The 18,689-nt window shown below is 41.3% G+C and overlaps 2 protein-coding genes across 7 annotated transcripts; both read left to right on the top strand.

Annotated features, from left to right (window-relative positions):
- The first annotated feature begins 3,317 nt into the window (after positions 1 to 3,317).
- LOC130139484 (extensin-3-like) lies at positions 3,318 to 4,347 on the top strand. Its single transcript, XM_056316601.1, has one exon. It carries the CDS (start codon positions 3,455 to 3,457, stop codon positions 3,986 to 3,988), a length of 534 nt encoding a protein of 177 aa, XP_056172576.1. The 5' UTR covers positions 3,318 to 3,454; the 3' UTR covers positions 3,989 to 4,347.
- Positions 4,348 to 9,886: 5,539 nt separating this feature from the next.
- LOC130134369 (uncharacterized) lies at positions 9,887 to 16,573 on the top strand. 6 transcript variants are annotated; one of them, XM_056316233.1, is made up of 10 exons: positions 9,887 to 10,550; positions 10,640 to 10,696; positions 10,791 to 10,853; positions 10,941 to 11,009; positions 11,150 to 11,242; positions 12,984 to 13,088; positions 13,164 to 13,241; positions 13,815 to 13,943; positions 15,238 to 15,343; positions 16,194 to 16,573. In XM_056316233.1, exons 1-10 carry the CDS (start codon positions 10,434 to 10,436, stop codon positions 16,382 to 16,384), a joined length of 1,008 nt encoding a protein of 335 aa, XP_056172208.1. In that variant the 5' UTR covers positions 9,887 to 10,433; the 3' UTR covers positions 16,385 to 16,573. The 6 variants fall into 6 exon arrangements, with proteins under 6 accessions (XP_056172208.1, XP_056172207.1, XP_056172209.1 ...); XM_056316232.1 differs by having other exon boundaries at positions 10,772 to 10,853; positions 10,957 to 11,009; XM_056316235.1 differs by having other exon boundaries at positions 10,467 to 10,550; positions 10,772 to 10,853.
- The last annotated feature ends 2,116 nt before the right edge of the window (positions 16,574 to 18,689 follow it).

Raw genomic sequence — 18,689 nt, 5'->3', positions numbered from 1 at the left:
TGGGATGTTGTTATCTCTGGAGTTGCCGAACCAGAAGAAGGAGCTATGTTGACAGCAGCACAACGGACGGCTCTAGAAGCAGCAAGATTGAAAGATCTCAAGGCCAAAAACTACCTTTTTCAGGCCATTGACAGATCTATCTTGGAGACAATTCTCTATAAGGATACCTCCAAGCACATATGGGATTCCATGAAGAAAAAATATCAAGGTACCGCAAGAGCAAAAAGGCAGCAACTTCAAATGCTTCATGGAGAGTTTGAGTTACTAAGAATGAAGTCGGAAGAGTCAATTACCGATTTCTTCTCTCGGACAATGGCAATTGTCAATAAGATGCGGATTCACGGCGATAAGACGGAGGATGTCACCATCGTTGAGAAGATTCTTTGATCTTTGACATCAAAGTTTAACTTTGTTGTCTGTTCTATACAAGAAGCCAAGGACATTGAAGAACTCTCAATTAATGAACTGCAAGGGTCATTGTTGGTTCACGAACAAAATTTTCTTCAGCAAGAGCCGGAAGAGAAGGCGTTGAAGGCAACTACAGATCACTTTTCGTCAACAACAAGAACAAATAGTGGCAGAGGTAGAGGAAGGGGAATCAATGAACGTCGCAGTTTCAATCAAAAGCCTAATGGTCATTTTTCTTGTGATGCTCAAGGTGGAGGACGAGGACATGGTGGTCAGCACTCAACTGTTTTCAAGCCAAGGTCAGTAGACAAATCTAGAGTATAGTGTTTTAGATGCCATAGGTATGGACATTACAAATCTGAATGTCGTACCAATTTAAATACACAAAGCATGGAAAGGATTAATTTTACGGAAGAAAAAGAAGAAGCAGTGTCTCTCTTAATGGTGTGTCAAGAAACGAAGAAAATTTCATCGAACCTGTGGTATATTGACACCAGTTGCAACAACCATATGTGTGGAGACAAGAAGGCATTCTCTGCATTAGATGAGTCGTTTTGCACCTCAGTCAAATTTGGAGACGACTCGACTGTGTCAGTCAAGGGTAAAGGGACAGTTGCAATTGTTCCTAAAGGAACCTCAGTTCAGATGATCAAAGAGGTGTTTTATGTTCCTGAGTTAAAGACCAACCTTCTAAGTGTTGGACAATTGCAAGAGAAGGGATATGAAATTATACTCAAAGGAGGTGTTTGCAGAATCCATGATGAGAAACATTGCTCAAGTTAATATGACTGCCAATCGGATGTTCCCGCTACATCTTCATGGCACCTCTCACTAATGTTTCTCTGCAAGATTGAAGGATAAAGCATGGTTATGGCATTTCAGATAGGGACACCTCAACTTTGGTGGGTTGCGGACGTTACATCATAAGAAGATGGTGGAGGGACTTCCCCCAATCATGGCGCAGTCCGAAATATGTGAAGAGTGTGTTGTTAGCAAACAACACCTAGATCGTTTTCCAAATGGCAAAGCATGGTGTTCGAAGAAGCAGCTGATTGTTACTCTGTCAACAACTGAAGTTGAGTTTGTGGCTGCCACCTCTAGCGCTTGTCAAGCTATTTGGTTAAGGAAGATTCTTGGAGAGGTTCAATTTAAACAGGAAGATGCAACTACAATCTATTGTGACAACAACTCAGCCATTAAACTCTCAAAGGATCCAGTTCTACATGGGAGGAGCAAACACATAGATGTGAAGTATCATTTCCTGAGGGATCTCACGAAAGATAAAGTGATTGATCTTATTTTTTGCAGGAGTGAAAGTCAGCTTGCTGATTTGTTCACCAAGCCTCTCAAATTATCTGCATATCAGAAGCTAAGAAAGCTTCTTGGTGTTTGTTCGTTGGAAGCTGCAGGTTAAGGGAGGGCTGGTTCTAGTCCTTTAAAACTGAATGTTTGCAACATCAGTTTAAGGGAGGGTGTTGAATTAGTCAAAGTATTTGTTTTTTTTTTAAATAAAGCCTAGTTGGTTGTCCTAGTTTATAGGAATCTGTTGCGGCATGTTTGTTGCAGCACACACGTTCAGGATAGTGGGTAGATAGTTCAGCATAGTGGGTCAATTGTTGTGGCTACTTTTCTGGGATTTTCTGTTGGTGTATGGCCTATCTAAAAGGCTAAGTTGTTATTCAATTATGACGCATGAATGTAGTAAGCATAATTTTCACGGGTGTACACTCTCTTCTCTCTGACTCTCTTTTCTGTGTTTTTTCTTTGTGCTTGCAAAGCACAGCCAGCTTCTGCACCTTTTCTGTAATAGATAGAAGCGGAGCACGGAATAGACGGCGCGGCTGAAGAGTGGGCAGGGAAGCACGTGCAGTTTTCCTGGATGGTCGACTGAGTTGAGTGTAGGATTCAGATCGCTGATGGTAATGGCCAGTGAGAAATTTGCTGTGGCCTGCAGTTCGTTTCTAATCATCTTTCTTTCTCATGCTGATCATATTGTGGTGTGCTCATATTGATTCTGAGACTCGTTTTCGCTTTGGACAAAGAAGTCAAGTATGTGAAGGGCATGTGCTTCGTGGGGATGTTACCATTGGCTGAGTGGTATATTTGGTTCAAAGGGGTTGCATTATAGCTTTTGGTTCAAACGAATTAAAGGGATACTTATCCTTGTCCACTTCAATAGATGAATCAAAATGAGAAAGGATGTTCAGAATGGGGGGGCTAGGAGAACGAAAGAAGAGCATGTCAGCAGCCTCAAATGGCGATGTTTTGGTTTATTCTGTGACCAAACAAATGGTGATGTTTTGGTGATGTTAACAATTGAATTGTCCTTCATAGATTATGCCTGCTTTTCTCATGCACTGGTCCCTCGAAGTGGCCTTGCAGGAAGCATGAAAGCTACTTCTCTCTTTATGATAAGAGAAATTGTGAAGCGACTATTCGACTGAGCCTGGGAGTAGCTAGAGAACATCGATAGCAAACTTGAGCTTTGTTGGGACACGCGAAAGATCACACTAAACGTCAAGACGGTTAGGGGCAACAACCTTTGTGAGCTGTCCTCGAAGCATCGCTGAGCTAGATGTTGTCATTTTACTAGCTCCATTCCTTCACGGTTGGCGAGGTCGATAGTCGCTGTTTATATGTGACGGCAATCCATAAAATTACGGCAGAATACACGCTGTTACGATCGAGCCACGAATCCTCGGGAACCATGAGAGGCCCTACCAGCCCCATACTGTTCAAAATGTGTGGCTGTCCCCAGTGGCAAAGTAAAACGTGTGGGTATCATCCATCCTTTAGCACCGGACTTTCCCTTTTCTTTTCCGTAAGTTTTTAACCTTTTTCTCACTTCCTCACCTCATAAAGATATGGCTTCAAAGATAAAGGGCACACTTCACTCTGTACTACTGCACACTCCCTCTCTCTCTCTCTCTCTCTCTCTCTCAGTTCTGCTTTTCCATTCCATCATCACATTCCCACATTGAAGCTCTCAAAGTTTCACTTCCCCTGCACTTCACACCCTCTCTTGTGGCCAATTCTTTTCCCAGAAATGGCAGTCTTTCGGAGCACCACCCTCCTGCTCCTATTGGCTCTCACTCCCTTATCACTAGCCACCAACATGTCCTCTTCACAGTCACCCACCATGAACAACTCTACATCAACCCTCACCACGAACAACTCCACATCAACCCCCACCACATCATCCAAATACCAAATTGAGTGCACAATGTGCTCTGCCTGTGACAACCCTTGTAACAAAGTCCCACCGCCGCCGGTGCCACCGTCTCTGCCTCCACCGAGCTCAGGCAGGGCCTACTACTACCCTCCTCCACCGCCCTCCCAGCCCTCCTACAAGTACTATCCCCCACCGCCATATGGCGGAGGCGGGTACTACTATTACCCTCCACCCAATTACCAGAACTACCCGGGGCCGCCACCGCCGAACCCGATCGTGCCATATTTCCCCTTTTTCTACCACACCCCTCCTCCTGCTAGGTCCAGCTCTCCTGTTACAAATACCCACTTGGCCATAAGCTCAGTCTGGCTAGGCAGAGTTGGTGTGGCTCTGGTTTTGTTGCTCTGATTTGAAGAAGCGAGTTATGGGCAGATCAGGCAAATTGCAGATGAGACAATGTACGCAGTTTCAGGCTCAGTTGTTTACAAGAATTGCCCTTCTTCCATGGGCCCAGGATCATCAATCACGAGATGGACAGGAGCAGAGACAGAGAGGAGCCATTGCATAGTGACTAGTTCCCAGAATTTACTCTCTGTATCCTCTCTTCTCTAACATGATGTGTAGAGTGATGATTTGCAATTTGAACATTAAATTGTACCCATCCTTTGTTTGGTTACCGTGGCAATAAAGTGAGAGAGAGAGAGAGAGAGAGAGAGAGAGAGAGAGTGGTCATACTCTTGGAATGCAATCATGAAAGGGTTCACCCACTAGGCAAATGCCATCTAGTATGCTTTTTCACTTTGGCTGAACTGAATCAGTGGTAGGGTAGGGACTGTTGGCTACAGGGCAGTTGCTCGATGATTCTGCAACTTTCGGTATTTGGCCACTGTTTAGATCTGAATTTTTCAGGTACCTTTATGGTCATGGAAGCTTATGATGTGCATATGCTTTGTTTGGTCATTCTTATTTGGTAATGCTAGAGAATAGATACGACCACCTCTCAGCGAAGCCTACCCCACTCAATGATGCGAGAAATTTTAAAATTTAGGATTGAAATAAGTGGCACTATAGATTCAATGTAGTTTTGCCAAGTCATTGAGTGAACTAGCTTTAATAACGAGTTCTAATGTTTGTAATATCGTGCTTTTTCCTTCGCCGAATTATGTTATTGTTTCTTCATGGCATCTACGGTCAAAGTGCAAAACCCGATTCATGACGATAGGGAGGCAAAATAGAATCTATCAGCGGTAGGACAGTTATCATGCGGTAAAATGGTCATTTATCTTTCATGAGTAGACAAGTTCCGGCCCATGTCTCGAGCGAATCTCTGGCCAATCTGTGCCTTATAAAAAATGGCGGACCGGACTTTAAAAAAGTGGCGGTACAATAAAAATCGGGTCATAGAACGGGTTTTGGATCTCACTGAAAGAGCTGTAGGCCTTGACATCGGTTCGGGATTCTTTTGACGGGTAAGTCAAGATTCGAATTCGACCGCGAATGTTACTACAAAACCATGAAAGTAGCTGTGACATGCATGTTTTGAGATGATCCATCATTCGCTTCGTACCGAAACACGCGCCGATTTCGTATCATACGGTAAAGAGAAAAAAAAAAAGAGCTCGCGAATCCCGTACATTTAAGCGAGCTCTGTATGGAACTTTCATCCAAATCCTGACTCGAATCGGACTTGGGTTCGAAGTACATATCCGGGTCTCTCGAATTTGAATCCGCGACAGAAACGGGGTCGTTTCGAAATGGGTCCTCCCGTCATTCTCGTGATCACGAGAAAGTAGTAAAAAGATTTGGATTTGAGGGGCAAAGAGAGCGGAAGCTGCCTAAAAGGTGTAAAATCTTGGTTTTTTTTTTTTTTTTTTTTGGTTGGGTGTAAAATCTGGGTTTGATCACGAGAAATTGCGCATGGTAATATGGACAAAGATGGGCCGTGACGAACGACACGATGTGAACGCGCGAGCGGGGTTTGTTTTCTTTGGTGTCGACTCCCCTTCGCTTGTGGGCCCCCTTCCCCCGTTCTTGGGCCGACCGTCTCCCACGTGCCACGTGGAAAAAGGCTCTCCTCGTGTGAGGTAAAAAGAACAGGCACGCCTTTCTTTTTTTTTGATTTTTTTTCCGGCTTTTCTTTTCCATTTAGATTGTATTTATTTCGCGAAAGATAAATGATTTAAAATATATTTTACTAAAAATAATCACTTGTATTGTTTATAAAAATAAAAGAACGAGAATTTTTTCATGGTGCACGAAAAATATTTAGATATAAATTATTATCGATAATAAGAAAAATGCGTTAGCTATTTATACCAAGCTATACAAGAGACATTTTTTGGAAAATATTTTTCGAAACGCTCATTTTTCAAGAAACGAGCGGAGCCTAAATGAAAAAAGGCCAAAAAAATATATTTAAATGTGTTTTTGAATGTATGTCGCCGATAAATATAGATTTCTATAGAGTAATGCTTTTTCCACTTCTTCTTTGGCTTAGACACTCCATTTTCTTGTAGGGAAAAAACCACCAAAAACCCCAAACTTTCCCACTTGTGACACATTTACCCCGAACTTTTTTTTGTGACACCAAAAACCCCAAACTTTGTTATTTGTGACACATTTACCCCGATATACATTGTCCATGGGCATTTTCGTCTTTTTAGCTTTTTCTTTTTCTTTTTACTTTTTTTTTCTTTCCGGCGAGGGCCCCTCGCCGGATCCGGCGAGGGGGGCCCTCGCCGGCGTCGGGCGAGGCTCGCCCTCGCTCACCCGAGCGAGGGCGAGCCTGCCGCCGACGCCGGCGAGGCTCGCCCTCGCCTCGCCCAGCGAGGGCGAGCCTCGCCCTCGCTCGCCTGTGCGAGCGGCGAGCCCGCCGACGCCGGCGAGGCTCGCCCTCGCTCGGGCGAGCCTCGCCGGCGTCCCGGCGAGCCTCGCCCTCGCTCGCCCGGGCGAGGGCGAGGCTCGCCGGCGTCCGAGCGAGCCTCGCCTCCTCGCCCGGGCGAGGCGAGGCTCGCCGGCGTCGGGCGAGCCTCGCCCTCGCCCGGGCGAGGAGGCGAGGGCCGGCGAGGCTTGGGCGAGGAGGGCGAGGGAGGGCGAGCCTCGCCGGCGTCGGCGAGCCTCACCCTCGCTCGCCCGGGCGAGGCGAGCCTCGCCCTCCTCGCCCGAGCCAGGCGAGGCTCGCCTCGCCCGGGCGAGGGCCACGAGGCTTGGGCGAGGAGGCGAGCCTCGCCGGCGTCGGGCGAGCCTCGCCTCGCTCGCCCAGCGAGGGCGAGGCTCGCCCGACGCCGGCGAGCCTCGCCCTCCTCACCCTCCTCGCCCAGGCGAGGGCGAGGCTCGCCGACGCCGCGCGAGCCTCGCCCTCGCTCGCCCGCGAGGGCGAGCCTCGCCGGCGTCGGGCGAGCCTCGCGCGGCGTCGGCGGGCTCGCCCTCGCTGGGCGAGCGGGGCGAGCCTCGCCCGACGCGGCGAGGGCGGCCTCGCTGACAGCGTGAGGCCCCTCACGGAAAGAAAAAAAGTAAAAAGAAAAGAAAAAGCTAAAAAGACGAAAATGCCCATGGACAATGTATATCGGGGTAAATGTGTCACAAATAACAAAGTTTGGGGTTTTTGGTGTCACAAAAAAAAGTTCGGGGTAAATGTGTCACAAGTGAGAAAGTTTGGGGTTTTTGGTGGTTTTTTCCCTTTCTTGTATTTTGACTATACTATTCCCTGCGGGACCTACCACTTCTTGTACAATTCTATAAAAGTGATTCATTTTGTATTATTTAGTCAACTCTTTTAATTTTGTTTCTTCTTTTTTTCCATATGGGTCCCACTTTCCTTCTTCTTTTTTTCTTTCTACGAATTTGACAACTCAGTTCTACACCTTCCACTCCCTCTTCTTCTTCCCCAAACCTGTCGTCCTCTATTTTTTTTCTATGATGCCAATCCTGTTGTTCACCACACTTTCATCGGCACGGGCATTGAGCTTACTGGTGACCTCCCCAGCAAGCTGTTTTTCTCCACCGCACGAAGGCAGCAAAATAGTAGACGATATTGTTGTCGATTCGATACAATAGGTCATATTTGTTCTTAAAGCAAAAGACACACACTGTTGGAGGAGCAGTCAGATCTACCTTGAATGTAGCCTAATTTTAGATACAAGAGGCATCCTTTAGCCTCCACTCTAGATTTAAACCCAACACCTACAATCTTGAGAAAGCGAAAAAATTTTGGCCTCCATTGTCGTCAAATACTCAATTCCCCTTGAGATCAAACAACCGGATTAAGCATTTCCTATATCATTATTTCCAATAAGTCAATTAATGAGAAGTAATGACAACATTTAAAAACGGATGATGAAGAACTTATGAAAACCATAGTAAGAAATTGAACCCAGAGGGAGCAAAAGTCTATAAGACGCGAGTATGGCAACTGCACAATTAATTCGCAAACATTGTTTTGATGCACTCTACACTCTAAACACAGGATTGAAACACAAGATCAAGCATTTCCACGATCCAAAACTCAAATTCACTTTTAACAAAAAATATCAAGAAACGCTCAATAGCAACTGAACATGATTCAAGACCAAGAAAACTAAGAAGGAAAAATACAAGCTTTCGTCAGAACTGTACTTTTGATAGTGAATGAGGAGGCCGCAGATTGTTGAAGTAAGTAGTTCTTTTGGGATTGCAGAAGCAAGAGAGATTTGTGGTAGAAGAAGAAGAAGAAGAAAAAGGAGTGAGAGGCGTAGAAAGAAGAGAATGGCTTGCAAGAGAGAAAACACAAAAACGATTTGCAAGAGCTGACGCGGTGAAAAAAAATAAGAAGAAGAAGGAAAGTGAGACTCTAAATGAAAAAAAAATAAGAAACAAAATAAACAGAGTTGATCAAATAATAAAAAGGATCACTTTTGTAAAGTTTTACAAAAAATGGTAGACCCCACAAAGAATAATATGGTCAAAACACGAATAAAATGAGTGTCTAAGTCAAAGGAGAAATGGAAAAAACGCCACTCATTTCTATAATCCTTCCCATCCCAAACATTTATCTTTTTCGGCTTATATAACTAAGTGATTTTAAGTTTGAAAAAAAAAAAAGGTTCCTTCTCATTTAAAATTAAGTCGAAATGATAAATCTCTATGAATGAAAGCAGGTTCGTTTACTTTTAGTTGATGGGTGAGTAAAATTTGCATCTATTCTCGAATATCTTATTACACGAACAATGCTCGAAATTTGAAGCATTGTTTTTTTTTTGTTGAAATTTGAAGCATTGTTAATTTCGTGAATACATACACTATTTATCACTTCTCGAAAATAATGGATAAAGAGAAAATATCTTCAAATGTATTTTCAAATGTATTCCACCAATGAATATCGAAATACATGAAACTGGCAAGTTGACTAATTTGTTGACCACACATAAGGGAGACTAGCTTCCAATGCTACACGTTTTACTCTCGTTCCGGCTTTCTAGGATTGAATGGCGATCCGGGAAATCTAACATGTGTTTAAGAGTGTATTTATTTAGTGGATAATGAATGATTTAGCTAACATTCAAAAAAATGATTTATTGCATAGTTTACAAAAATACATAAACGAAAAATATTTTTATCATTTACAAAGATATTTAGACATTAATTGTTATCGATAATGAAAAAAATTTATTGACTAATTATTTCAAACGATTATTTATAGGAAAATATTTTTCAAATTATTTATTTTTTGCAAAATAAATGGAGCATAATAGTACTCATATATGAATTATGATGGCATCGAACATATTCGAATCCATCAGAGTCCCATTTTGATTGTCGTGGATTCAATTTTAATTGACAACGCGAAACAATCTTGAAATCCAAGAATGTAAGAGTACTCGTGATGGTTCGGGTGGAAAGCGGGTCCAGAACTTCATGTCATTACAGATGGTTGAGTGCATTAGTTAACATTGTCAAGTCAGTAAAATTACTGTATTTTTTTTTTTGAGTCTTGTTTACATATATCTGTCTGTAATGTGAAAAAAAAAAACAAAAAGTAATTTGGGAGAATAAATGAAAGGAACTTAGCAAAATATGCAGGAAATTTGTTTAAAAAATCTCAGTAAAGTAAATTAAGCTTTCTAGATAATTATCTCGACCATTTGCTGAAAAAGTATAATATAAGTGATTTAAGGCTTAGGAATTAGGATCTAGATGTACATAGCCTTATTCTAAAAGAAAACAGAGGCCCAAGCCCAAGTCCAAGCCCAATAAAAAGCCCAAGCCCATTAATCTATTCCGTGCTGCTGCTGCTTCTTCTTCTTCTTCTCTCTTTCATCAACCGAGCGCCGCCGAACAGAGAGCGAGACCTCGGGAATCGGAGCTCGATCGTTGCTCCGTCGACGCCGTCGCTCCCGGCCTCTCTTCCTCCGGACTCCGCTTCGTCTCGCGGCGGCTTAAACCCCGGCGCTAGCTCGCCATCTTCGACCGGCGGTACGCAGCGGCGCCACATCCGCGGGCGGCCCTGGCCGTCGTAGTAGTCGGGACCTCGGCCTCTGAAGTCTGGTCCCGCTTCGCCTCTCCCCGTCTCTCGCCGGTTTCCGCAGCTCTTTCAAGGCGCCGCTTCGTCTCTCCTCTGTTCCTCTTGCTGAGATTTTCGCCCGCGACGGGGCGGGGCTCCACGGGACACCGTTGCCCCCACCACGCGAGTCCTTCCGCCTCGTGCCTGTCTGTAAACCCAGAGCGCGCCATGGCGCACGCTTCGAAGGCGTTTTGAGATCAACCCATTTGAGAAATGTCCCTAAAACTTCACGCTTTGGCTTAATTATCCAGAATTTCGTTCTTCCTGTACCATATAGCTTGGTCTGCATTCTCTGAATGTGAGGGTTCGCGCGCGATGGCGAGTGCTGAGGAAGTGAAAAGAGACGAACTAGCCGGCTTTCTAAAAGTGCTTCCGCCGGTGGAGTTTTCCTGTGTCTATGGATCGACCCTGCATCCTAACAATCGGGACAAGGTTAGCGGTTATCTGTTTTGCTGTCCCAGTATATGGTTTCAAAGAAATGCGAGTTGTTTTTACATTCGCGCGTGAATTTGAATTTTCAGTCATCCATGGTGGATTACATTCTTGGAGTATCAGATCCTTTGCAGTGGCATGCTGAGGTACAGTTGAAGGTGCAATGTGTTCTACATTTCTTTTAATACGTGGAAGATTATCTGAATTCTTCATAGCTTCAGTTCTCTTGGCATGTCTTAGAATCTCAAACGGAATCGAGATCACTATGCTTCCTGGATGGTCCATGTTGGTGGGGCAAAACTGGTATCTCTCTATCTCTCTCTCTCCAATGCTTGATTGCTTGTGCAAAATAAAAGGTCTTACCGAAAAAAGTCTTGTTTTTTATGTTAGATTACGGAAATTGCAGATGAAATTGGTGTTGGGGTTCATTTCAACCCATTTGTTACTTGGAATGATAAGGTACTGCTTACTATGGAGCCTAAACATCCCCGATTCTTTCACTATAGAAGCTTTTGTTTAGTATAGCGAGCTTTAACATTCATTCATGTTTAACATATCAATGATTGTGTAGTGCCTCACGTTTAGGTACTTTTGACTAGATGCTCAAGTATGGAGTTGTTCGGATGCACGACCTGGTAGAGGATGTACTCAAGTGGGACAGATTCTACTTGAGTGGTAGACTGCAAAAACCAGTATGTTTTTGTCTTTTGCTGATGCATTTGTTTCCTTTACTTGCCATTCTGCTGATTTTTATGACATTATTTTCTCTTCATGTTTTGGTGAGATGGAACCAGAGCATGTTCCTTTATGAATTCTTTAATCAGAAACAATGTAGAAATGAGTTTGGAAGTTGCTATTTGCAATGCTTTAAGTTGATGATGCCTGGGCGTTTATAGATAACCATTTGTAGCCATTATTGAATTTTTCTTTTTTTAAAAATTTCATTTCTTTATTTTTGTAGAGTAATGCTATACATAGAATGACTCAGATACTAAATAGATTTACCAAATGATGTGGCAAAACTAAGTGGTTATATAAGTTAGTGAGCCCATTCAAGCATTCTACATAAATCTGCCACATCATTTATTTCATTTTCGTGGTGGGCAGAGATTGCGGAAATGAAGGGTAACGGTACTAAGAGAAAGTAGTTCTGTTAATTTGAGTTTAGAGAAAGGTTCCTGCAATAATTTCAACATTTAATATCGAACCAAGGAAAAGATATTTTTCTTTTTGCTTTCATAGGTGTTATCATTTTATTTGGTAACATGGAAATATTTGTGAGCAAGTATCAATGAAGATGAACACACCTTCGAAGGAGATGCTTGCTTATTCTTGTAGAAGTAATAGGTCATGTTTGCTGGTTGCTGCCCGAATTAGGTGCAAACTTTACCCTTGACCCTAAACTCTTGAAGTCAATTGGTAAGATACATATAGTCTGGAGCATAGACAACTAAAACATTGAACCTGCGGTGTTTCTCTGTACTGTTCTTTGTTCTCTCAAATCTTTTCTATTGTGAGTTTGATAATCTTAAGTAAACTTCGTTGAGAAGAATAAATGTTAGCAAGGCACAAAGTAAAGCATTTTGCTAAATGATTGGAATGCCGTAATCGATTAATAATGTTGTGAGAGCACCGGGTGCATGTATATTGAGTGCATTCGATCAGTCTAGCTTGCCTTGTCTTCTTGATGCTTCCTCCGTCGACAAGGAAGGCATCTTTTTTTATTGCAGCATAGAGTGCATTTAATCATGGCCCATTTACTTAGTTTTGTTGCAGATCATTTTTCTGATGAAGCTTTTGAGCTAATTATACATTATAATATTTAAGAGAAAAGACATCAGTATCTGTTGAGGTATTGATTGGAGTGGGAATAGGTATTGTAATTTTATATTTATTTATTATCAGGCAACCTTGATGATTTGGACACCTTAAAAGTAGTTTTGACATGATTGCCATTCTTTTGAAGTCACATGGATAATCGAAACTTATACAAACATCCAAATTTGACAAAAGAAGAATGTGTTTTTCTGATTTTGTGCAATGAGTACTTTTGTGCTGTATCTCTAGTTCTTTGTCCTAAAGTAAAAGAGTAATACCTGCGATTGGTGCATGCAATAGCTGGCTTGATCTCTTTTATTTGTTTATTATGTGAACTTGTTAAAAAGAGGTAGAGAAGGTCTAAAAAGACGTGGGAGGAGACAATAATGAGCGATTTGTTTAATGCTTACTGAAGATTTGACACAAAAAAGGGTTTCAATCCACATAGATGATCTCATCAGTGGCATTATGTTGGTTGTTGTTGTTGATGTTGCAACGTGGACTTGGTTTGACTGTCAGTTCTGAGTCTTTTGTTGACTGAAAATTACTTTTTTTCTGACTCATTGACCTAGTTTGTTTGATTTAGTTTCTAATTGCACTTGGTAAATCTTGCAGGTTCACATACTGCTTGATAACTTGGACATTGAAAATGTCAATTCTTCTAATCTGAGAGCTGCTGTCTCGGCTGCTCTTCTCCTCTTGCCACATGAATTTTCTGAGGTTCAGTTCTTTGTCATTCTTTATCAGCTTTTTGTAATTCAATGTCCATTTCCTTACATTTGATTTTTTTCGCAGGAAGACCTTTATGCCAAGATATGCAGTCTCTCATACATGGGTGACCTACGTATGCTTTTTGCAGAGGATAGGAATAAGGTAAAGCATTCTTATAGATCATATCTTGGGAACACTTGTCTGTGTTTTTATTAAGAAAAGGACATATCCTAGTTCGAGGAATAACATGGGAAGCAGTTGTATTGGTGAGGCTAATTTCACCAGGGCACATGAATGTACATTGCATTGATAGATGCAATCTGAAATTAATTGACTTTCACTGAAGACTTGCCCCGAAAATGGCACTTTCTCGGCCTATGGGAGCTTAGTTCCCAACATTTTAGTAGCTAACAGTTGCATTAGATTCCCATAAACTACGGACTTTTGCAATTCTTCATAGACTACAGTTTGACAGTAGGACACTTGCGAAATTTTACCTTCAACTCTTATTATTATATCTTCTGTCTCATCTAATGGCACGACTCTCAGTGGATACTTGGTTCCTTTTTAAATTTGTAAAAATTGGAACTTTTGATGAGGTAGTTTGCGATAAGTAAATTTATGGGGTTCGTTTGTAAAATGGTTTTTGCTTGTATTGAGGATTTTCCATATCCTGGTTCTTTTATTCGCTATTTGTGAGCATTAGCTGTTGTTTATATAAATGATGTACTTCAGGTGAAGAAGATTGTACAAGGACAATTCAGTCTGTTTCAGTCTATGTACAAGCCATTTCTTGAGGAATATGAGACAAAAAATATGATAAGCTTCTCATCATGCGGTGGTCATAAAGCAAATATATGTCAGGTGCAGTTGCTTTTACTGTCTTGTTAAGCAGTTTCAGTTGTTTACTCATATCAAACTGAAATCTCAATGATTGTCCATACCGGGGGGAAGACACTCAATGTTTGATGAGTAATATGATTGCAGTTATATCCTAGATTTATGTGATGTGCAAGTTAGCGACTAAATGTTCACACTGTGTCTGAGCTTATCCTCTCCTGTCCTTTGTAATGCACCTCTCTTCTGTCTTCTGTTTGCACGTGTATTAGCCAAAAAGATTAAATATAATGGCCAGAAAAGGCACGCAATAATCCACATTTGAATTTGCAGCCAAAATTAATCGATATTTTTAATTTAATAAAAAACTGTGAAGCCTTTTGTGGTGTCTGAAGATGCTAATTTTGATATGTTTGTAAAGAGTTTAGGTGTTTGACTAATAAGGTGACACCTCTAGCTTTAGATGTTAAACATAAAAGCCAAAAGTTGAAAGTCAAAAGCAAAATGACACACCCACTAATTATGTTTTATAGGCCAAAGTTGGTACTTGGTGTTTATGTTGTTTGAGAGACAGAGAGAATTGTAGCTGGAGTGATGCTCAGCTGTGTCTCAAGTGATGATTCCCTTGTTTTTATCTGCTGTCTTCATCAGATGAAGGTGGTGAAATGAATTTTAGCCTTTAGAGCAAGTAAAGCTATTTTTCTTCTAGGTCTGGAATCTGTTCACATTCATGTTGCACCTGACGATTTCTTTCATGGCCTTTTTCATTTCTAAATGAAGTAGGATATGTTATCTCTTTTCCTTTAACCACGTAGTCTTTTTCTGATATTTTTTCTTCTACCGATGTTTCATTTTTTGACCTTTTCTGGCTTTCGTTTTTCTTTTGGAGTACTAATGACATTGGACTGTAGCAGTGCAGACGGGTAACCCATGTGGTAACTTTTTTTCATGAAACTGTTTTTGGTCCCTGAAAACTCCATTTTGGAACCATTTTCTTTTGCGTAACTTCTTGACTTGATGATCGTAGCATACCCAGATGAATTGTACTTCTGAAATTAGAGGTTCTTCATGCTCTGATTTCCAATCAAGAGAAACTTTGTAAATATCCTTCATCTGTCGTTGCTAATTTATGTGTTCTGATTGTCTGCAACATAGATTGAAAATCGATTTTTATGCACTTGAAGGTTTCCCTTGCTAAGGTGCATAATTAATCTTCAAAGAAGCGACATTTGAGACCGCTTTATTATTTTAATCAATTGAGCTATGAGGGCTGAATCATTCTGCAGTGTAACTGATCCAGCAGAACTCCTGTTTTGACCAGGATATCGATTTATACACCACCTGTTCACTTGTTTCCTTGCTACCGCAAGCAATGAGAAATCGCATGGGAATGAAGTTGGGAGAGCAGAAAAGGATTGCTGAATCAGGTACACTATTTAATTCTCGTTTTTCGGTGGGTGGGATGTAGCGTTGAGCATTGGGTAGGCCGGTTCCATGGTTTTCAATAGGGGCAAATTACCACTTGACCAAGGATAATTTTTAATAGTCAAATGATGCAACTTTTATATTTTATTATGATATTTTTACTTTTCACCCAAAACATTAAAATGGGCTTGTTCCAGGTAGAACTGGGCCAGATCCAATTTTTTGGAACCAAAGTTCATAGGGTAGGTTCCCAGTTCTAGGTTGGGTGCCAACTCACCTTGGAACCGATCACCCCTAGTGGGATGTACTCCTTGATGTATCATTTTAGTACAGTTGTTTTTGGAGTTTTTTTTTTTTTGGTCAGAAGTTGTTTTTGGAGTTGGTTGGCTTGTACTTATCGCAAATTATGCATCAGAATTTCTAGGTATGACTCTTCTTTATCTTTTTGTACTCTGTCACAATGATGGAGATAGTCATCCTGGGTTGTCGAATGATTACTAATCAAAGTGAGATGATTTCATATCAAGTGTTAAAAGTTGCAAGATCGCCTTGATAATTTAAGATTTAAGATAGCTGAAGATCTCTGAAGGATGATTAACGTGACCTGCCTTCTTGCGATAGTGGCATACGATTGCAGACATGAGACATGTCCTATTGGCCCTAAGTTTCATGTGTGAATGCGGCATACTTGATTGGTTTCTGATTATAACGGTGGTATTTACTGTCATTTTTTTGTGCAATCATGGCATCCTGCTTGAAGACAGCACAGACATAAGTTAATGAAGGAAGCAGTTACTGCCTCTGGAAAATGGTAGAAAACCTACCTGAAATTTATTTGCATGCTCTGTGCAGGTCGAGTGGTTCGTGATGTTAAGATCAGCTCGAGAGAAGAGGCGGCAAAGTGCATGCAGAAGGTTCTCCGGCGGACCGTGCTGATGTCGAGTGCGAGGCAGGCAGTTTCGGGATTCCTGACTACTGGTGGTCTCAATGCTGTTAGGTATCTCGGCAAGAAGATGGCCAAGGCTTGGAAGTCCCGGACCTGATCACTAATTTATCGCTTCTCTTACCTAGGAAACCTAAATTTTGGCTAGAAGTTTAGGAAAACGAGTCACACACAAAGATGGGCTTTTCCGGGGATGCTCATCTGTTTTTCCTTTGCCATTTGTGGTTGTACGGAACGTCGATAGTTTATTTGTTGTGCTATTTGAATAAGATTGATGACTGATGGAAAATTTTGCTGTGCAGTATAGTTTGCTCTTTGTCTCGTTTTGCTGCCTTGTCAATTTTGCTGGAAATTATTCAGATGAATTACGGTTGATGGAGGGATAACATTGAGATCCATGAAATGGTCCAGAGGTTTTCAAGACAAAATGTTGCAAGGAATTATTTAAGATAAGTAGGTGATCCTTGAAGCTTTCAAGGACCTTTCTTGAGTACTCTATAACATTATTGAGGGAATACGGGAGATGTGCACGAGGGCGTTTTAGAGTATTCTTCCTGGTAAAATGAAAATATACTTGTGTACTAGAGATTTCTTATCAATCCCCACCGTTAGATTGGTGGGCTGGAGATCGACGGAGATTATGATCTAAGCGTGCGACGATGCATAAATATTTCCACAAAATGTACTTCTCACATTTAAGATTTGACCCAAAGAACATATTTGAAATCATTAAGTAGGGATTAAATTTAGAATTTGATATAACGGATCAATAAGAAGTTGAGTCTAGAGTTTTTTTAACCATATATTGATTTTGCAGTATTTTCATAAACTTGTTATGAACCGTCTAACTAGAATCAGCTCTTCTATTGAGCATCGATAGAAGCGAGAGCACACATGTTTCCTTTTGGTGTTATGTGCATTAAAGCTAGATGCAAACATGGTCTCGAGAATATCAATATTATGCGGTCGATCAATTTAGAAGTCTCTTTTAAGTGTCGTATAATTTAGTGTTAAAAGGGTGGGAACATACGACAAAAGCCCTGATAATGTCGTATCGAGAGAGACTGTCTACGGAACGTGCGCAAGTCCTTAATGTCCTAACCCATTAACATATGATCTAACCGAAATCGCCTTGTGTAAAAAGCTCTAGTCATCGAGTGAAGAGTTGGAGTTCCTGTTAAACTGCTTTATTTAACGAAGAAATGGACATATTTAAGCTTAAATATATCCAGCTGGAAAGGACAGAAGCCAGGCTATGCCGTTGACATTTTGCCGCATTTGCAAAGTAGCAAAGTACATCCGATGCAGTCGTGTCTCCCTCCATGACCCGTCCGTTTCTCAGGTCGTACTCGTGCCATGTCTTTTTGTACTCACGATCCCCATCACTCCCAGAAGAAGAACAAAAGGAGAAATCTTCGTAAAGGTCGAAATTCATTTGACCAAAAAGTCATTACAGGCATTAAATAGTCGATTACTATTATTGACCCGGTTTATGATTGTTTTGAACAAGGATGTAATTCGATCTCGGCATGTTTTACACAAGTTTCGAGTTTAGAAATTATTCGATCAGTCTTAAATTTATTATGCGGATATTGATTCAGCCCTAAACTTTCAAGTTTTGCCAACCTAGTTATGCACTTTGTGTGAAATTTCAACGTAGTTTTTCCAGTCAATTCTCACTGGAAGTCACTGATGTGGCAGTTCAGTCACCACCAATCATCCTAAGTGATACACCGACACGCCAGCGATTTTCGGTGAGAAGAGCTATATTAGAATTCAGCACAAAGATTTTGGATTAAATTGGTAAAATTAAATAATTTAGGACAGAATTGGTATCCGTATTATAAATTTAAGACTGATTTGATATTCCAACAGTAGGCTACAAACTCGAGCGATTTTGCGGGTGCATGAATTTCAGTGCTAATTATGCAAAAAAAAACTTAAAAAACAAGAAAAAATAGAATAGGAATGTAAAACAGGAGTCATGCATGAAGCGCATATGATATGGCCATATGTAAAGGTCAATGATGGGCATAAGCAGTCAAACTAAGATTCAAAAGTACTGCTCCAAAAACCTTCCATTCTTCGACTTCATTTCAACATTTGTAAATACTGATTTAAACATAGGAGAGTTCAGTCGCTTGATGATCCGATCGAGCGCAAAGTCCGAATCATGGGCCCTCGACGGGATTCGCCTTCTTTCGCTTACAAATGCGGGATTATCTACTCATTGTTCAATGGTCGGAGCATAATATCTTGCAAAACATGGAGGTATGGTATGGTATTGGCGAAACATGGTGCCCTTTATTTTCGCGGAAAATGAACGAGAAAGAAAACATTTTTCTTAATAAATGATGGCTAATATCGCTCAAGTTAAGAAAAAAAAATTGAACGGAAAACATTTT

This window comes from Syzygium oleosum, unplaced genomic scaffold (assembly GCF_021117445.2).
Source record: "Syzygium oleosum isolate NSW1041296 unplaced genomic scaffold, Sole_v2.1 Sole_v2.12, whole genome shotgun sequence".
Classification (NCBI taxonomy): Eukaryota; Viridiplantae; Streptophyta; class Magnoliopsida; order Myrtales; family Myrtaceae; genus Syzygium; species Syzygium oleosum.
The sequence above is the reverse complement of the archived record's forward strand: the minus strand, read 5'-3'. Positions and strand labels throughout refer to the sequence as shown.